General features: G+C 26.9%; 1 protein-coding gene across 1 annotated transcript in view; it reads right to left on the minus strand.

Moving 5' to 3' along the window:
• The window catches only part of LOC129975756 (glutamate receptor ionotropic, NMDA 2B-like), a 145,619-nt gene that overhangs the window by 70,956 nt on the left and 53,413 nt on the right, over window positions 1–21,250 (minus strand). The window contains exons 2-5 of the mRNA XM_056088951.1: window positions 13,777–13,964; window positions 10,928–11,178; window positions 7,226–7,409; window positions 5,574–5,697 (exon numbers count right to left, since the gene is read on the minus strand). Of these exons, the coding sequence (XP_055944926.1) occupies window positions 5,574–5,697; window positions 7,226–7,409; window positions 10,928–11,178; window positions 13,777–13,964 (747 nt within the window). The remainder of the gene's footprint in view (window positions 1–5,573; window positions 5,698–7,225; window positions 7,410–10,927; window positions 11,179–13,776; window positions 13,965–21,250) is intronic.

The raw sequence follows: 21,250 nt of genomic DNA on the forward strand, positions 1-21,250 counted from the left end.
AATTACATTTTTTGACTTTCAACAGAAATATATAGACTTTACTTATAATAATTATGTATACCTGGCAATTTGAAATTGGCAGCTAAGTAGTTAAAAATATGAAAAATGTTCGAAATGTAATAAGTTTCGTAGAATTTATTTCATGCCTTTTGGTGTCCTAGATTATCAAAGAATGAATAGAAAGCTTTCCTCATGAAAGGCAAGGTTTGCATTTCTTCAACCAAAAACAGTGCTATGACGACGACTCTATAATGAGTAGCTATAAATGGAGGTTAAATTGCAATTCCTGAGAAATTTTATATGAATAAGAATATCACATGAAACAATATCGGCATGAAAAATATATTTCATATTCAGATATTTATGTAGATATATTTATTGACATTTGAAAATACATCTTTACGAAAAAAAATTCAATATTATTAAAGGATTCATTTAAGCTTAGTAATATTCAAAATCCATCACCTTTCATGAGTCACATTATTATACAAATTTAATTTCCTAGAATATTTTCATTTACGGAAATAAAATTTCTATCGATATCATTGTAACTTTGAATGTTTTTAGTTATTAATGCTAGAGGTCAAAATTTTAATAATGCATTTTGAACTTATACAGGGTGTTCATTAATTATTGTCGGGGTTTCTGTACCTCATAACTTTTGAATAAAAAATATTACTCAAAAACCGATTACGTATTCGTAAATTACAACTCAAAGAATTTTATTAATGATATTAAAGTGTAAAGTTTGCACAATTTGCACTTTGTTGGCATTCAGCTGAAGGCGATTATGTATTCGTAAATTACAACTCAAAGAATTTTATTAATAATATTAAAAAGATTAATGAATTTGCACATGGCTGTCTTTCGTGGCTCGTAACACATCGAGACGAAATTCAATTTCCCTCCAAGTGTTTTCCAGCATTTGTGGGGTAACATTTTGGATCTCAGTAACAATTCTGCGCTTCAGTTCACCTAGGTACGGCAGAGAGGTCTTGTACACAATGTTCTTGACAAACCCCCATAGAAAGAAGACCAGCGGTGTTATATCTGGTGATCTCGGAGGCCATGGGATTGGTCCACCTCTTCCACACCATCTGCAGGGAAAGCTCTCGTCTAAAAAGTCACGTACAATCATGCCCCAATGTGGGGGTGCACCATCCTGTTGAAATATCACATCTGGTTGTTGTTGCTGCATCGGATGAACCGCATACATCTCCAGTATGTCAAGGTATGTCACGGAGTTTATTGTTGTTTCAGCAAAGAAAAAAGGTCCAATAACTTCAGTATGTGATAAAGCGCACCAAACATTCTCCTTTGGGCTATCTCTTTCCAATTCTCAATAATCTTGCGGTTACTTTAATATCATTAATAAAATTATTTGAGTTGTAATTTACGAATACGTAATCGGTTTTTGCGTAATACTTTTTATTCGGAAGTTATGAGGTACGGAAACCCCGACAATAATTAAGAACGCCCTGTATTATCGCCGTCAGAAATATTAAAATATTTCAGTTTAGCATTAAGATAAAATTTGGCGAAGGAATTATGAATAAAAAACGTAAAAGAATTGTATTTAAAAACTATAAAATAATTTATGTTTAGAAAGGGTAAAAGAAATTAAAAGTAAAAATACAATAAGAAAATTCAATGTATCAAAATATTCATTAAACAAGAAAAAAAAGAGGCTTTTTTTTTCAAATGACTTTTTTTTAAATGTGTGTTTTACAATAACAACATTTGTCTAATTATGTGTGCCAAAATATTACTTTCGAAATAAGTTAATTAAAAATAATACAAAATAAATTAGAGTTAATAACTATTAAAGCAGTAAAATCCAGCTGAATATTTTTTTTTCAATAACAATATGTTGTTAAAAATATTTAAATCTTATACGTTGTATTAAGTATTGAATTATTCGATTTTTGAAATTAAACTAGGAATTGAAGAACGTTATAGAGTTACGTAATAAATATAAACATAAATGTTATATATCTAATAATCGTTAGATTTATTGACAAGAATTATAAAGAAAAAAAACCCATTTCAATTTGGAATCTGTTCATCTTCGGAAAAATTATTATATGTTCCATTTACAAGTAGAAAAATATAAATAAATTTTCAGCAAAAAATTGAGAAAACGCATTTTACTTATTATAGCCATTTTTTTTACATTTAAAAAGTTTCTAAAATATGAATAAATTTTCTTTTGAAGAAAAATCTTCCTTTATATAAACAAACTCATATTTATAAATTGAGAGTATCAGAATATATATATTTATATAATGTAAATATAACATAATATATCGCATAAATTAAACATAACATTAAATATTGTGAATTGAAATTTATTACTAATGACTACACAGAAATTAAAACTGGCATGAAAATATCACAAGTAATAAACCGTATTTTTACGGGCAGAATTTTTTTAATTAATTCCTTTTTTCACTAAGAAAATGATATTCTAAATTCTTTTTGATGAAAATTACATACATCTTCAATCACTTTCTTTTAATTATAAGCATTGCATTAGATGCCGAAGCAAATGGAATTTAAATAATGGTGTCTCATAAAAGAATAAAAACAGAGAAAAAAATTCATTTCTTTATAAGACTGAAAAGTAATTTTGTTTTTCGAGTGCCTTGGTGTCTCTTCGAAAATGCAAATGAAACAAAATTGTTTAAAAAAATGCGTCTTACGTTTTTAAATGTATTTCTTTTTTACCATTATCGGATGGAAAATGCGTAATTATCCAGCTTCTTCTTTAAAATGAAACGAAACTGATGATGATGATACAATGGACAGATCGTTCGATTTTACTTTAATTTAAATAATCATTAATTTTTTTTGCTATTTTGCTGTCACACACAGTTTTCAATCGTAAGGAATGTATACAACTATTTATTTCGATATATCTTTAAAAGTTAAAATGGAAAAGATCGCTTCTATTTTCATTTAAAAGAATCATTGGTAAGTTCATATATTTGTGATAATGTTTATTATTAATTATTATCATGGAGGTAGTTATTTCATATATTCTTAATTATTATTTACTACCATCCTTTGAAAATAGGTTGGTTCACCAAGTACATTCGTTTTATTTAATTCCAGTTAAATCTAACAATCTTGGCTCAGTTTTTATGGTTTACTAAGAGTATTTTCAATGTCAAATTGTAATAGAATATAAATGGTGTTATTTTAATTGCATTTTATATACTTTCCTGTGTGCACACACCTTCTTAATGGAGACAAATCTGATAGTATAGTATCACTTAAAACATAACTAGGTAAATAATTTACACAATTACTGCATATTTTTGTAGTACTTTAATTTTACTTCTCATTCTTCACATAAACTTTTCAAATAATAAAAATATTATTTCTAACTCCATTTTCAACAATGAAAAAAGCTCGAACAATTCAAAAAAACGTTGAAAACCTATGAATTTCATTATAAAATTGAAATATGCTGTTCGAAATTATACAAAAATATTTTTAAAAAAATCATATTTAAGAAATAATGTTTCATGGCAAATAAATTATCATTAAAAAGACAGTTTCTGTATTTAAAATCTGTGCAAATGCCTTTATATGCAAATATATTTTCAGACATTATTACAGATAAATGTCTGTTAATAAATTACGTATTTAAATAAAATGTCAAGGAATTCTATCTTACGAGCCTATATCCACCTTCCATTTGCAATAATTTTTTAAATTCTTAGTCAGGCATTCTGATTTGCTTAAATCAACATAAGTAGGTACACAAAACAAACACACCACTTAAAAAGCATATTTATAAGTGAAACAAAAACAAATTAAGTGATGATTAAATTTATTCAAATCAAGAGATTAAAATAAAGAAATTAAGACCCTATTACAATAATTTATAAATAATAATAATTAATACATTTTTTTAAAAAAAATTTGAGAAATACGCATTTTACGATTAATTATTAAAAACAAAGTAAATAAATCAAAATAAATAAAAGGAAATTTTGAATATTGTTCAGATTAATTGTCGGATTTGTTAATTCACTTGATGATTTTTTTTGATAATTATGTACTGCCAATTTTTTGAGTAGAAGTGATGATAAACTAATATACCTGTATATACATTATGTGTCTGCAAAAAAATTCTGATGAAGTATACATTTAATTCTTATAAAAAGACACTTTAAATCTTACTTTACGCTCATATTTAAGAAAATATCTAATCATAAAAATGGAGAAAGGTAGTTTCAATAAATTATGAATTTATGTTTTATTTCACTGAACAGAAATTAAATTGATATAGAGGACGAAATTGCATATTTATTATCGTGTCCAAAGATGTAATAATCAATAAAATATCGGATGGATTGAGCGATTTATTGTACTATTATAGTATTTTGTTTCTTGGAAAGCTTAGAGGTGAACTTATACTTTAACTAAAGAAAGTAAAGGATACTATTTTCTTAGAAAAAGTAATATATTGCAGAAAAGGTATAGAAATAAGAGAAAAATATTGTTCAACGAAATTTCATGATCTGGAATGATGACCACTGGATGGAAAAAAAATAAGATCGCAATTGACATGTTATATTTTTTAAGAAAATTTCTAAACAGAATTTAAAATAATTTTAACAATTTTCAATTATATTTTAAATTTGATAAAAGGGAAAAAACAATGAGTGTAATGTATTTTCTGTACAGGGCAACAAAGATGGTTTAAAAAAATCTAAAATATATATATTCTTGATATATTTTGAGTTATTTAATATTGAAATCAAATATACGGGTTAGTTATAATTAAAGTTCCACTTTGAAATGGTCATAAAAAGAAAACTACTGGACCAAAATGTTATCAAACTTGGTAATAGTTTCAATAAGGTTGTGGAAATTTCTTTCCCGCCAAAAAAAGTTCCAAAACTCAACACTAGGTAGGAAATTGAGCTGTATGCAATATTGTTAAGCAAAATAGGACATGAAGACATCGGCTTAAAATGTGTTTAATCGTTTCTGAAACATGTTACAAAGCATGTTCAAAGTGGCATCTACGATTTCCTTAAATCGCATTACTGCATTCTCAACAGCAGCTCTTAGAATATCAGGAGAAATATTATGCACTTATCGGTGAATCACTTCTGTCTATCCCACCAAATTGTTTAGATTATCACCATAAACAGTACTTTTGAAATAAAACACATTGAACATGCTTTGTAACATGTTTTAGAAACGATTGAACATATTTTAAATCGATGTTTTCATGTCCTATTTTGCTTACAAATATTGCATACAGCGATATTTCATACTCGGTAGTGAGTTTTAGAATTTTTTTGGCAGAAAAGATATTCCTAAGACATCCTTAAGTCTATTACCAAGTTTGATAACATTTGGTTAAGCAGTTTTCCTTTTATGACCATTTCAAAATGGAACTTTAATTCTAACCACCCTGTATATCAATTATTCTTAGCTTGTAACATAGAAAAAAATATTTGAAAGTAACACAATATTTCTAAATTTATTTTTAAAAAAATCTATATTTAACTTTTTTTTTTCGAGAAACAAATATTACAAATGATATTTACCTGCTCCCAGCGGTCAAACTTCAAATTCATAACATGTATTTCTACATCCTTCAACGTGCCATCTAAATTAAAAGCTATAGGTCTACTTGGTGGCTTTGCACTAATTGTGACGCCTCTCATATGTCTGAAAAGTAAAATAGGAAATACTTTATCTCTTATGTTAGAATTTGAAGAGAAAAGGATATAAAAATATGCATTGAAATTATATTATATCATCATTTATTTCAAAATAGAAGAAAAGAAATAGTAGAGAATTCAAAAGTTGTTAATTACGTAATTACATAGATATTTTAATTTTCATCCTAGAAATTTGATCTTTTTTTGTTAAAATAATTTAATATATTTGATCATAATTTCATTTGAACATAAAGTAAATAATTTCTGATTAATGTAAAATTAACCTATTTTCTTCCTCGAAATATAAAAAAAAATCATTTATTTGATAATTTGCTGTGTAATGATGTTAGATGAAATAAATACTAACTTCCTTTATCGAGAAGCTTATCGCCTTTTTTCGAAGCTATGAAGACCATCATTATGTTCCATGTGCATATTAAATACATTATATGAAAAATTTAAAATAAATTTGACTCTGAAGTTTCCATAAGCAAGTCATAGCAATTATATATGTGAGGGCAGTTAAATCTATTTTTGTGTTGGATTGAAGTTAATTTATATCACATTTATATATATATGTAATGATATTTTAAACTCTTAATTTAATCCAAATTAATTTCCAAAACTTTACCTTAATTTAGCCTTCCTAACTTCATTCTAAAAAATTCTCTTATTTCGTGATCCAATTCCACTTTCAGTTTAATTAATCCCTTTGTAAAAATAACCCTTGAACAGGTCTCAAAGGTCATTCCCTCGGCGCGTGGCCGGAAATCCTATGTTATATAAGGCAAGTCATCATCTTTTCGTCCTTTTTTTTCCATTTTTCTTACTTCTGTGTGTGCCGCGCTGCGTTTTCTTGTATATAATCATGCCTGCCACTCGGAATAGAATAAAACGAAATTAAAAATATCAAGTCTCTTCACTGTTTCGAACCTGCATTCTACTTCAATCAAAATATGTGTGACACACACACACACACACACACACACACACACACACACACACACACACACACACACACACACACACACACACACACACACATTTGATTCTTTCCTGTAATCAAATTTGATAAAAACAAGATCAGATTACGTCTTCAGAAGATTTCCAATAATATTTTGCAAGTCCATTAATCAATTAAATAACGCTTTGAATTAAATAAATCCATAAAAACGTTCAATGAAATATTCTAAAACACTCTAATGGGTTGTTTTTGTTTATATTTGACTGTACGATATCTGTATCAGGCATGTTAATGTTTATAATGTAGAAGTATGTTTAAGGCTTTATTAATGTCATACAAAATCATTATATTTTTAAATTAAAAAAAAAAATGAAATTGCTGTTGTAGTCAGGCGAGTTAAGAAATATGATATTTTTTTCAGGCGGTTGGATTTCCGTTTCTTTCAAAATAAATGTTTTTAGAAATAAATTTAACTAGCTCAACCATTCTTCGAGATACCATAAATAGAAATTTCACATTCTAAATGGGTACTTTATGCATTGAATATTTTACGAAAACAATCACTTCTCACCTAAATATCACATCCCCTCTGTTCCATCGAGATTGGCCATTTCCATTACAACTCAGAGTTGGAGACAGACTTATGTTAGAATTTTTAGAATCGTGATAAAATGATTCTAATCCATGAGCAAATATATTCACTGCTCTCTCCACTTCTACGTTCAATCTCTCGGTTGTCACATTTATGTATATACCTAGAAAAACAATTTATTATAAAATTAAAAAAAAAACTCTATTTATATCTACAATTTTATTGGAAAAAAGTGTTTATATATATATAATCAAATCAATATTAAAAAAACATTCAATGAAATAAAATTACATAATTTCGAGAATTTTATTTGTCATCGAATATAATATGTTTTTTTGTGAGTTAAAACTCTTGAAAAAGACTTTAAAAAGTTATCTTTTAACATCTAAGAAATTTATCCTGATTATGACTTTAGTTTTGATATTAATAGTAATTTCCGTTTTATTTTAACTCTATATTTGATTATTAACTTGATGCTATTTTTTCTCTGTTAAAAGAAATGAATAATTGTTTTAAAAATAAAACAAAATAACTATTGCCTGTATTTAAACAATCACATAAAAATGAGACGATGAATGGTTATATATTTGCAATATAAATATATATTCTGATTGATGCACTGTTAAATTCTTATAGTTTGAAATGATTTGATTTTTTAAAAATAATATTCTTATTTAATGAAATACTTCTTTAAAAAATATTTTGTATATTTTTTATATAATTGCAGACTATAATTTATTAATTTTTTATGCTCGTTGATTTTTGAAATATAAAATAAATATTTTTAAGAATAAATATGAAATATGCATTATATGATATTAATCTATTGAATTGGAATTACTCGTCAAATATTTCATTGTGTATCTTAATATCTAACTTCATTTTCATAGTGTACAAAAAACTTAGTTTTTACATTTTAAATTTCTTCTGAAGTGCTTTTTCACTAGAAGGAATTACGAAAATACACATTGTATTTTATATTACAGATAATGAATGTTCATTTCTTGCTGAAAATTTTATTTTATAGTAAGTGAATACAAAAGAATTTAAAACTTTTGGTAAGCAATTCATTAAAAAAAACCTGCATTAAAGAAAATGTAATCGTTTATTATATTCTATTAGAATGAAAATTTAATATGAAATAAATCAGACAAAAAATACATTATCAATGAAAAATTATCAAATTATATAAAAAAAAACTTATTTTATTGTAAAATAGTAAGAAAATATTGAAAATTTATATAATAGAGCCTAAATTCATCAAATATTTAAAAAAAATATTTTTTATTAAGTTTCATATAACAATGTATTTTAGATATCTTTATTCATGTGTAACACTTTTAATATTATATAAAGCTTTTAATTTGTTATTAAAATTAATTTTTATCTATCTTTATTATTTTGTGATAATTTACTGATATTAGATTCAAAGCATTTAAGACAAATATATTTGTGCTCTGTAAGATGTCCAAATATAATTATCACTCTCCTAACTGCCTCGAAACTTTTTGCCTAAAAGTATTTCCAATTGACATTATATTATATATTTATTTGCAGTACAATTTCATTTACATACCGATAATAGCTATTTATTATCTTTTATAGTCCTTACATTCAATTTCAATAAAAAAAGTTTGACTTGGATTTAAAAATAAAAATCTTGAAAAACAGCTACATGAATCGTTGATTTTTTTCACACTAAAGAATCCATTATTATTATTATTTCGTTATTTTCCTCTATGATGCTCTAGAGGGCTGTCAACATTGAAGTTTTTTATTTATCCATGGTTGTCATAACAATACAGAAGATAAAACTATCCGCAAAAGCATTTGACATGTATTTGTGTCTGTAAAAATATTTTTGAAAAGGGGATTTTCATGTTTCCTTCGTATGTGCGACAATGAGAAATCATTTTCGGCAAGAAGAATAGATATCACGTCTCGATCTGACAAATATTTTCTCAATTTGTCTCTGTAACTTGACAACGATCCTTAAAGTTTCCGACAGATAATTTGATGGATGGAAATTTAATGTATATGAGAACATATGAGGGTATATATATTTATGTAATAAAAACATTCCCAGTAGCTGGAATCTTTTCCCATTTCATAAGCAAAAGTAAAATGAAATAGTATTCTAGACAAATGTAGAAAAATATTGAGTTCATATTTATTCTATATATCTTTACTGAATATTTTGCTCTACATAAAACAATGACAAAGAAAACTGTATACTAAAAACCTCGTGTTTTATCAAAGATGCATTTAGGCTGGATTATGCACAAAGAAAATGAAGCACGAATATAAAATTAAATCATAGAAGATTTTGTTTTAATTTTCATAATATATTTTTCTGATAAGATGGGTTTACATTTAATTATTTTTTTTTTTAAATCATCTTTCGACTTTAATGCTAAATTAAAACATAATAGTATTTGATATTTATTTTTAGCTATACCATTGGTCTTTATTTTAAATAAGAATTAATTAATTCAGAAGTGGCAGTAGCTTTTTCAGATAGATATGTTTTATGGAATTCAAAATTATTTTATCAATAACTAATTTGAGTAAATTTCATAATTTTCAGAAGAATTATGACAAGTAATTATTATTAAAAAAAATTGATATTTTCTCAATCTTCTAATATCTTTCCTAAATATGGTTACGCGATAAGAATTCAGCAGAAAAAAAAAAAGGTTTCGTTTATTGTAAGTGTTGATATTTTTCCAATATTTACTCTCTTGAAATATTACAGCTTTTCGGTACTTATATGAATAAAAAAATCTCTTTTCTAATATTACAATTTATGGATGTTCTTAAGTACCTATCGGCTCAAATTTTTTAAAAAAAATATAATGCTTATAAATTTTACAAAAATAATTTAGAATGAAAGAAATTATTTTAATTATTTTTTTAGTGTATTCAGGATTAGGTTTCCTACTATCATTAATTTATTAAAAGAAACATTTAATAAAAAGAATTACATTATTGTAAATTCTGTGCATTGTTAAGAATAGGCAATTTTCAATACCAATTCGCGAATTCTGGAAATGTATAAAAAATCTTGCTAGACATAAAAAATATTTTACCTTAAAGGAAAAATGTTAATGATTTTTTTTAATATTAGTATGTTAGTAAGATAACTTTTTTCTTGTCATTAAATTATTAAAATTAACGCCATTAGCTTATTAAAAGTAAAATTCGAGAAATATATAAAGAGGCTTTCAAAACTAATGAAAATATATTACATTAAAACAAATTTTTAATATTATTAATTATACATTTTTGAGGTCGTTAAATTGTTAAAATAAATGATATTAATTTATAAAAAATATAATTTAAGAAATCCGTAAAGAGGATTACAAGGCTTATAAAAATATTTTACCGTAAAGGGAAAAAAATTAAAGAATATTTTTAGTGTTATTAACTTAAGAAGATTTTATAAGATCATTAAATTAATAAAATCAGTACCATTAATTTATTAATAATATAATTCTAGAATTTTTTTATTTATTTTAATAAAGATAAGATTTATAATTTCTTTTCATTATTCTTATTTTAAAATTTAAGTATTTTTTAAATAAAATTTAATTACGTATTGAAAGGAAAGAAAGAAATATTCATGATTTGCGATTCTCATTCAGGATCATGCTTTGGCAATGTTATGAATGATTCATTTACCTAGCATTCCTGTAGGAAAATGCTCTACTTTTGCTTCGATTCCCGTACCAACGACAGATTGCGAAGCTATCCATACATATTGCTTTCCTGTAATTCCTAGTTCTTTCGCCGCTTTCATAATCTCCTGGGCTTCTGTTCTGGTTGAGAAAAGAAGAAAGATACGGGCCTCGCTGTTAGCGACATCTTCAAGCTCAGTGTAGTATCCCTCTTTATCTCCAGACTTCAAAGTTAGGATGTTTAAAATGTCAAGCCTAAAATAAAAAATAAAAATTTACATTTTATTCAGTAGCTACTTATATCCAATTTGAAATTTTTACATTTATTTTAAGAAGTAAACAACCAACACATCATTTGATGCTTAACATCAAACGTGCAATTGCTTGTAGTAAGAGAAATGCGTTTAGATGCTTAGAAATGAATATTCAAAATTGCATAATTTATATGATACATTGAATTAGTGAACCAATGAATTTTAATTCTTTATTTCATCACGCTTCATTGCAAGAACTATCATAAAGGCATTGGATATATGGAATATTATACATTTCCATATATTCAGCATTCTTTGCTTAGAAATAATTATTGTTAGGTCTCACTATTTTTGAGAAAATTTCGTCTCCTTCTTTTGTGATTTGAGGATAAATAGCTTTTCTGTACTAGGACAGCGCAAAAAATAGAAATAAAGAAATCTAAAAGAGAAGAGGTGAAAGGATTGATATATGCAATCAATAATACTTGTTGTATTTTGAGTTAAATGAGAATGGTTTTAGTTTGAACTTGTCATTTGAATGTCGATATCTTTAATTTTTTTACAGTCACTTTACTAAATTTCAAATTTCTGAGTAGTGGTCTTATAAACAGAAAATAAAATCGTAATCTTTATATTAAAAATTAAAAACTTTTATCAAACAAATTGGGCATCTATGGTATCATTGAAATGGTGTTTAGAAGAATTACTTATAAGAATGTATTTGCGAATTATTTTTAAAATTAGAGAGTTATAAACATAGCTGCTTTATAAAGGTGCTGGTACAGCTTTCTCTCAGTAGTTGATATTGGCCACCTACTTGTAGGAGAGTAAATAATGACACTCTTTTGTAGATTGATTTGAACTTATAAAAATGATTATCTTATGGAGTAAATAAAAGCATCTTACTAGTCATATCATATAAATAACAAAACAGAAGATATTACAGCATTATAAAAAATCTCATTCGGTAGCTGCTATTAGCAACAGAAGTTGATAAAAAATTTAGAGACCACGTCGAATTCTATTCTGCCCCATGGGCCATTATTCGTTGAACTCCTGGTATGGAGTTACGACCAAAACTTAGCAATATCTTGAAACATTAATGCAACCCAGGACGGCAATCAAATGAAAATATCCAGCTATAAATTATCGTGTTAACCATGAATCTATGTACAGCCAATGTCACCACTAAGAGTGGTCTTCCTGAAGCTTTCTTGCATATTCACTGTAAGTGCTACCCCCTCCTTCATCTTGCATAGGATTGGACTAAGCCGTGAACATATTATGTGCTCCATTTTCCATTTATCAGAAATATACTTTGTGCTAAGTAATATAGTGATGCTAATAATATAGTGATTTTGTACTAAGTAAATCATATCACTGATTTTCCGACCCGCCCGAAGGCACACGGATAAAAGAACTGAATGACAGGATTGCCGCAACTACAACACTGGCGGAAACTGGAGTTGAGCCCTAAGGGCAACCACCAGCCACGGTACAACCCTTCCCGAAGGAAGTACTTCTCGTCATCGATGGAAGCAGCCAGACCTCACCTTTTCGTGTACCCACCAGGATTACGAGATCCAACCACCATTCCTGAAGCATATCATCCTCATTTCGAAGTGCGACATTGTGCTAAGTAATATGGGGAGGAAAATCTAATTTAAATTTTGGATACTTTTTATCCAACCAATGGATATTAAAACTAAACATAAAATTGCACTTTTGTCAACGAACTCAAATAAAAAATAATAGTTATTTTTAATTATTGAATTTAATGATCTATTGAGACGTATTCTGTACTTTCCCCCTGAGTTCTTCGTATTTGAAAAAAGTAAAAATATAGTGACTGCAGAAATTCAATGAAGAAAGCATCAGCCATTTTTCCCAAAATTCCAGATATATCTTTAACGAGTTTCTCATTTTTGGTCAGCTCAAACCAAACTGTATTTAAAATGGTTCCATTCGAGTGGAGTAATCAAACAGAGCGTGCATAACTCTTTCAGACAATACCCAAAGGATTCCTTCAAATATATTATTCAGAGTCCAGTGTGGCATTGAAGTAAATGCCTGAACAATTGACGGCAACACTTTTGAATTTCGAGAAATAATTACACTGGTATATCTTCTGCTTCATTACTTAATGAATGTACTTTATATTTTTGATATTTTAATGGCAATATAAGGGTATGATTGAGACGTTACAATAAATTAATTGTTGACTTACCTAATATTTCTGAATTTTCTATTCTAATAGCATTTTGAGAGTAAGATTGAGTCGTTACAATATTATAAATCAATTGCTGATTTTACCTAATGTCTCTGATTTTTAATAAAATTATAAGAGTATGGTTGATTTGTTACAGTATTGTAAATCAATGTAATAGTAGAAAGCATAAGTTTTATTTATAATGCAGATTATTTAGATAAGGGGTGAAAAATTTTGGAACAAGAAAAAAAAGTGGGAAAATGAGACAAGAAAATAAAAATAATAACTTGCACTTTCATTTTTTTTTCCTCCAAAATGAAATTGAACATAAATTTCGTTTTCTAGTACACTTCATCTATTATTGCAATAAGAAATTATATGTCACATTACTTGAAATCTCTGCTGAATCCCCTTTGAATAAGATCTCGAATAGCCCGGATGAAGTCGTCGTGTCCACCAATTTGGGATGTTACAACTGAGAAAGTGTGCCAAGAATATCGCTTCAAAATACTTAACATAACTTGAGCTTGATGTTCTACAGTTGGTGCTAACTGAAGTATCCTGGAGTCAGAAACTCGCTAAAAGGAAGAAAATGTGAAGAAACCGAAGTAATAATTTGTTGTAACTGCTATTTCTCTGTTTATTTTTGAATCATCATAGAAAAAGTAGAATGGAGAATCAGTGCCTGATGATACTGCCTATTATAAAATCGCAGCAGTTTTGAAGGGACATTTTAAAAATAAAATAACAAAAAGATTTTTCCAGATTTTTTTGAATATTTTTGATTATTTGATAAAATATTAGAATTTAAAAATAACTGGTATTTCTTTTTCATAATGTTTGTTTCATTTCAGTATTTTTTGAATAATAATTTTAATAAAACAGGAAATGATTCTTAAGATTTAGGAGAACTATTCAAGTAAGCAATCTTGAAGAATATACTAATCATTCTAAAAAATATATTTTTATGTGTTTTATCTTTTCCAATTTCGCCTCATTCAAATATTTAATTTTTGCAGTTTATTTCATTTTTATTTAAAAGCTTCAGTTAAATTTATTTCTATAAGAACATGCTTTTATTTTCTAATACATTGAAATTAAGGATTTTTGTGATTCTATTTAATTAATTTTTTAATAGCGCTTTAAAACCTGTAAGAGGTACTTCCTTAAAATAAAACCATAATAATATTTATGCTTAACCCTTTTTAATTAGATTACACATCCTATTCGGGCATGTGTTTTTATTTTAATACCTATATTCATAAAAATGTATTTAATATGTTGAAGTGCCATTCTATAAGAAAGCGTTAATAGAAATGCTAAAAAAATAGTTGCCTTTTTTTATTTTTCTCTAAGAGCAGAAATAATTTTTCTTCCGAACAAATGTTTTCTAGATATGGAAATAATGTAACACGGAAGTTTTATTTTAGTTTATGATGGATGGCATATTAAAAGCTTCTTTTTGTAACAACAATGCAGTAATTATTACACGCACTTGCGTCATCCCCTAATCTAATGCATTTCCTATTTTTTCCGCAAACTAGTTTCCATTGTTTACTGTAAATGATTCAATGCAGCAGACATGATAGTTGCGTCTGGTCACCGTGATAAAATTTTTGCCTTATACTAAATCCATGTAAGGTACTAATCTGCAAGTCTCTACAGGCAGTCTATACGCTTCTCTATAGGCAGTCTATACGCTTTGCACGAGTTACAGTTATGATGAAAAGCTTCATTCTACCGAATACGTTTGGAAGATAAGAAGAACATTATTTTTGTTTGTTTCTTTGGCAAAAACTAGGTTCTTTTTTGTGCTCGAGGAATTCTTTCAGCCCTTTGATGTCTCTAGGTATTTAAGGAAGTCTTAGGCTGCCAAATCGTTTCTAAGGTTTTAGTATGCTTACTGGAGCAAAACTGTTAGTGAATGGTGCTAATAGGCATTTGCTGGGTAAATAGTCTCTATAACATTTCGGGAGAGTTTCTTTTTTATTACGTGAATTGTGCTTAGCAGGGAGGCGGTGAATTGGAAATGGTTCACAGAAACTTTTGTTCAGAAATAATGTTTATTTGAACATAAACATGAAGGCTTTAAGTAAAATTAGTGTTGAAATAAACAAACATTATTAAATGCAGTTTTACTTCCTACCTTTTCTGACAAAAAAAGCTACATAAAACTTAAAATTCCTAATCTCTTTTTAATAAATGAAAAAATAAATATTAGATATATATGTATATGCTAGCAATTTTTTATAAGTTTTTTATTGATAAAATAAATTGGATGAAATTTAGAATAAATATGAAGTTATGCTAGATGATATAAAATGCATGATGTAATACAATATGAATTAAATAAATTCACGTTTTAGATAGAAGTTTCAAAAACAGAAAAATATAAAATAAGGAGACTCATTAACTTTATTTACTTTCATTCGTAAAAAAAAAGAATATGCTATTATTTCGACTACTTTCTTAGTTATTTTATTTAATATATATTTTTTTCTTTTATTTGCGGTTTGTGAAATTTATCGCAAGATATTTATTTTCGATAAATAATCAATTATAAATAGAATATGGGAGCTTTTATATCTTTTATTGTACAAATTGTAATTGGAAATCGGAAAATTATTTAATTTTATCTTTAGTTTTTACAAGATGAAAAATGCAATTTGTTAACAATTAGTGACACAATGTATCAGTAATTTAATCAATTTTAAAATGCATTTTTTTATAATTACTACCATATTATTTTCTAAGATTACCATATTTCTTGTGAAAGATTTAAATAATTGAATTGAATTATAATTTAATTTTTTTGGAAAACGAAATTTCAGAAAAAGAAATTCACTACGTTTATTTGTAATTGAAATTTATAAACTGTAATTAAACTAATATTAATCAGTATATAATGCGAATATGTGAATGGAAAAGTTAAGAATTGAACACTCTAACTGAAATCTTTATATTTTTTTAAAAGAAGCAACAACTTATTCTGCTCTTTTCGTATAATTCCATACAATTTTAAAATAATACTAAAATTTCATTTGGCAAAAATCTTATTTGATAATCTCATTTGTTGTATTTGATAATCACATCTGTTGCCGTAAATACTGCCTTTTTTTTGGCATTAGATTGATAAGCTTTATTGCAGACTTTGAAAAAAGCTTTTAACTTGAAGAATTCAATGTCTTCTGTAAATAATTATCGAACTCGATATTTTCATGATAAATAAATAATGTTAGACAACTAACATAATTTTGAATATATTTACAACATTAATTTTAAATGGAATTATTAATAAAGGAAAACAATTCATTTTAAATGTTAGGAATTTATACGAATTGTTTACATTTAAATATTTCTTGCAACTCAAAATTTTTAATTAATATTATTTATCTACTGTTTTAGCAGAAAGCATTCATTTTTGTATTGCTGCTCATTTTTGAACAGGGCTTTTAATAAATAGGAATGTTGGAAATAAGTACCTTTTTTTACATTTTATTTACATTGTAAATTCATTAAGCTATTATAAAAGCGTTGTGGAATTTCTGTCTGTAATCATATAAATTAAATACAGATTAAATAAATTATATATACATATTTAAATATTTATTATTATTTGATTTTCATTTCAGATGTTAGCATATTTTTTTTTTTTTTAAATTATAATTATTTCCTTCTTTAAAAATCTTTAGAGCGGTCTCAACGACTTTCATGCTTTAGTTCCGTTTATGAAAGATAGTCTCTATGCTGGATGATTTTATCTGTACACTGATTGAATCTTATAACAGCGATAATGTACTAAAAAAGAAAAAAAATGTACAGTAGGACAGGGTGATTTTAAAAATAAAAACAAAGCTTGAAGGACTTATGATATATAAAATCCAGCATTTTGTCACAATTTAAACTGTTTGAAATTGTGAAATTGCTACACTGAAATGATAAAAGTCAATTACCTCTTAATAACACGTCATATTTCTTTTTGCCCAGCGATGGGTAGCAACTTAACAAAGATGGGACTCAACAAAGAATTGGAGGTACCCATCAGAAATATTATGCCACGCTACCTCTATAGAGATCCAGAATTGAAAAGTGTTACCAATGCAGGATTTTGTGCCCGATCTCCCCTTTTCGACTATAGTCCATAAATGTTCAATTTGATTCCTGTATGGCAATTTAGATGACCAAATAGTTCACTGTAACTATTTACAAACTATTCGCAAATTATGAATGAATTGATGACATGGCACATTATCATCCATTAAAATGTCATCATTGTTTGGGTACATGAAGCCTATGAATGCCTGCAAGTTTTCTGTATGTAGCTGAACATAATCATTAATCATACATTGTCAGTTATTGGTTCAGTTGTATCATAGAATTAGTTGCATTCCATGCATAAATAGCTCACACTATTATGGAATACACCATCAGCTTATATAGTGACTTGTTGACAACTTGATCCATGTTCTTGGGGGGCCTCGAACTCGATGGCTACCCTCGAACCCTGCCATCCTGCAATCAGCTTGCACCTGTTAAAACTATGCCTCATGTGACCAAGCTACGATTTTTAAGTCCTGCCTACAAGACCTACTAATATGGTTACGAGTCCAGGAGAGGTGTTGCAGGAGTTCTCGGGCTGTTAATAAAAGCACTGCTCATAGCTTTTTAAAGTCACTTGTCATAGATCATTAATATCAACTTTCGCCACAGTCCTAATGGACTCATCCGCCGAATGTCCCACTCCGATTCTTGCAGTTATTTCATGCAGTGTTGGGTGTCTGTTAACTCTGTTAATTCTCTATAGACATCGCTTGTCCAGGCCATCAAGTGCAAGCAATCGGCCGTTATGTTATCAATGGTGGGATATTATGCTTGAAATATGTATTCTAGGCACGATTTTAACACTGCGAATAACAGAATTTATTATTCTCTAATTATTACCGAAATGGGATGTTCCATGCGTATATCTTCCACTGCCATTCCACGTTCAAAGGCTGTTTATTCTTGTCGTACAATAATCACGTCAGAAACATTTTCACACGAATATCTTGAATGCAAATAAATTCTCTCACATTCTGCATTCGATTTATACTTTTTGTACGCGATATTATTGCTATTTGTATATTTGCATATTGCTATTCCATGACATTTGTCACGTCAGTGTAAGCCAGTACTGATATACTAATTAATAAAATGAATGATATTTAGCTTTTGATGGCAATTTGGAACTTTTATATAAATATTTAACATTTGATGCAATGATACATTAAAGCGATATTGGCATTAATGAACAAATAGGACATGCAAATGTCCAAGAACTGCATAAGTGCAGCTAAATTACACTCAATAAAATAACGCGTATTATAATGTACAAAAGTACATTGCTGTTGAAGCATATGATTGTACAAGAATTGCACAGAGACAACAAAATTACTCTTAATAGTATATTACAATTTTTGTGAAAGACAATCCTAATACGTGTTATAAATGTATCAAATTGCGAATTCAGTGAGGTGCCATGAATATAAAAAATTATTATTATCAGAAACTATAAATTCTTATAATTTTTTTCTAATTTGTTTTTTCCAGTAACAAACAAAATAGAAGAATCGTGCAGCACATCTGTATATATTACAAATTTAGCATTAATATATATAAATATACCATGATTAAATTATCTTATATGGGTTTGTGACTGAAGTGCCAATACTTCTCATGATGTTGTGAACAAAGTGACTAACTCCCTGAAACTGAATAAGTATATGCTCTACTACAAAGAGATATTACTCCCATACCACAAAATAAGTATTTGGCTCCTGGAATCTTCAAAACGTTTTGTTGACAATTTTCCCTTACGTTTTAAATTCACATAAATTAAACAAATTCCATTGTTTTAAGGATTCTCCATTCTACATGATTTCAAGATTAAATCAATACATAAAAAAATATAAGAAGATTTTAAAAAATAAAGAAGATGTTAACACATTTCAATAATAGTCACAAAAAAGTTTGAATATTATTTTAAATACGCACATTAGGGATTTAGATAAGAAAAGCACACCTAGAATTGATATTTGGGCAAAATTGTGGTTGGAAGTGTGGTTCAATATAAGGTGTAATCTAAACATATGGTTAAAGTAGGGTGGAGTGTGAAGGGATCATGGCCTTTGAGAATCGTATAAATTGCATTGGAGCACACAAAACATGCACCGAAAATTCATGCTAAGCTATAATGAAAGTTTATCTGAAGTTGCAAGCAACAAATGCTGAATCAAATATGCATAAAACAAGAAAAAATAACACTCAACATAAGACAAAAACATCAACGCATGCAAGAATGTGAATTATTTATGATGTTTTCAAGATTCTTTTATGTCGTCATATCTGTAAAATTTTATCAAGAAAAAAATACAATCATGATTTTTTATAATAGGTTTATGAATTAATTTATAACAAGGTTTATGAATTATTTTATAACAAAGTTTATGAATTATTTTATAACAAGGTGTATGAATTATTTTATAACAAGGTTTATGAATTATTTTATAACAAGGTTTATGAATTATTTTATAACAAGGTTTATGAATTATTGATTGGCAGCAAGATTTCATAAAATAATTGTCATTATTTTTATTAAATTTCCAGTAAAATACTTTTAAGTCGAAAGATGAAAATAAATATTCCAATAAAAAATGACATTTTTAATGAAAAATAATTTTTTTCTTTGCAATTTTATCTTGAAAACATCTTCAGTAAATATTAAAATTAATCAAGCTTATAGAATGATAGACATTAATTTTTCCAAGATTAAATGAAATATTATTTGTGATTCACAGATAACTTCAAATCAAATAATAATTATAAACCTTTGACTTATTTTTATTACTGAATATTCAGTAAGAGAGTTAATAGCTTTTTATTTACTTTCATAACGATTATATTTAAATATTTTTAGAAAATTGATTAATGTACTATATATTATTGTACTATATATATATATTGTAGCCTTTGTATTGAATAAAATGCTAATAGCCATCATTTAAATAAAAATGTGAAACATTAATAAAATGCATATTGCAATAATGTAAGAAACATTTACCGAATAGGAAAACGAATTTAATTAATCCTCTTTTCGCAACATAAAATAAATAATTAAAATAAAAGAATAAGGAAATTAATATATTGCTGGAAAAAGGAATAAACTATAATTAATAATTTTTATTTTTAAGGAACAATTACTTTTCTTTAAAGTTCCATTTTCTTATCTATGCTTAAATTACAAAATTCATTTTATTTAAAAATTTTAGTTTTTATGTCTACCATTCTAACGTTCTAAATTGAAAAGTAATAATGATTCTCCATTTTCGGATTAAAATCTCTTTAAAAAATTCTTTTTTAGTAAAGAAACTTGAAACTATTTTTTAAATAAAATTATTATCATTTAATGAAGAAATAATAATCATAACGAGGCCAAAAATGGAGAACCAGTTATATCTAGAAATGCAACAAAAATATAACATCCATTTGTTACACAATTGCAAAGCTAAGCTCTTCTACCTGTGTCTGCATCCATGATTGTAGAAAGGCAGCACAAAAAAGGAAATAATTTCATCAGACCTAATATGTGACTTCGAAACTTATAGGGATCATGGGCGTCATTGTACGTGATGAAATTTATCTTTTTAGGGATTAAGTGTAGCATGGCTTTCGAAATAAAGGGGGAAAAAACCACAATGTGTTTTTGTTTCGTCTCGATTGGTTTCGTAGTAATAATTTATTTTCTTTCAGAACTACTATTGGCCACTAAGTTCTTAAAAATATATATAAAAAATATATAAATATTTTTATTATTTATTTTATAAGT

This window comes from Argiope bruennichi, chromosome 7 (assembly GCF_947563725.1).
Source record: "Argiope bruennichi chromosome 7, qqArgBrue1.1, whole genome shotgun sequence".
NCBI classification, from domain to species: domain Eukaryota; kingdom Metazoa; phylum Arthropoda; class Arachnida; order Araneae; family Araneidae; genus Argiope; species Argiope bruennichi.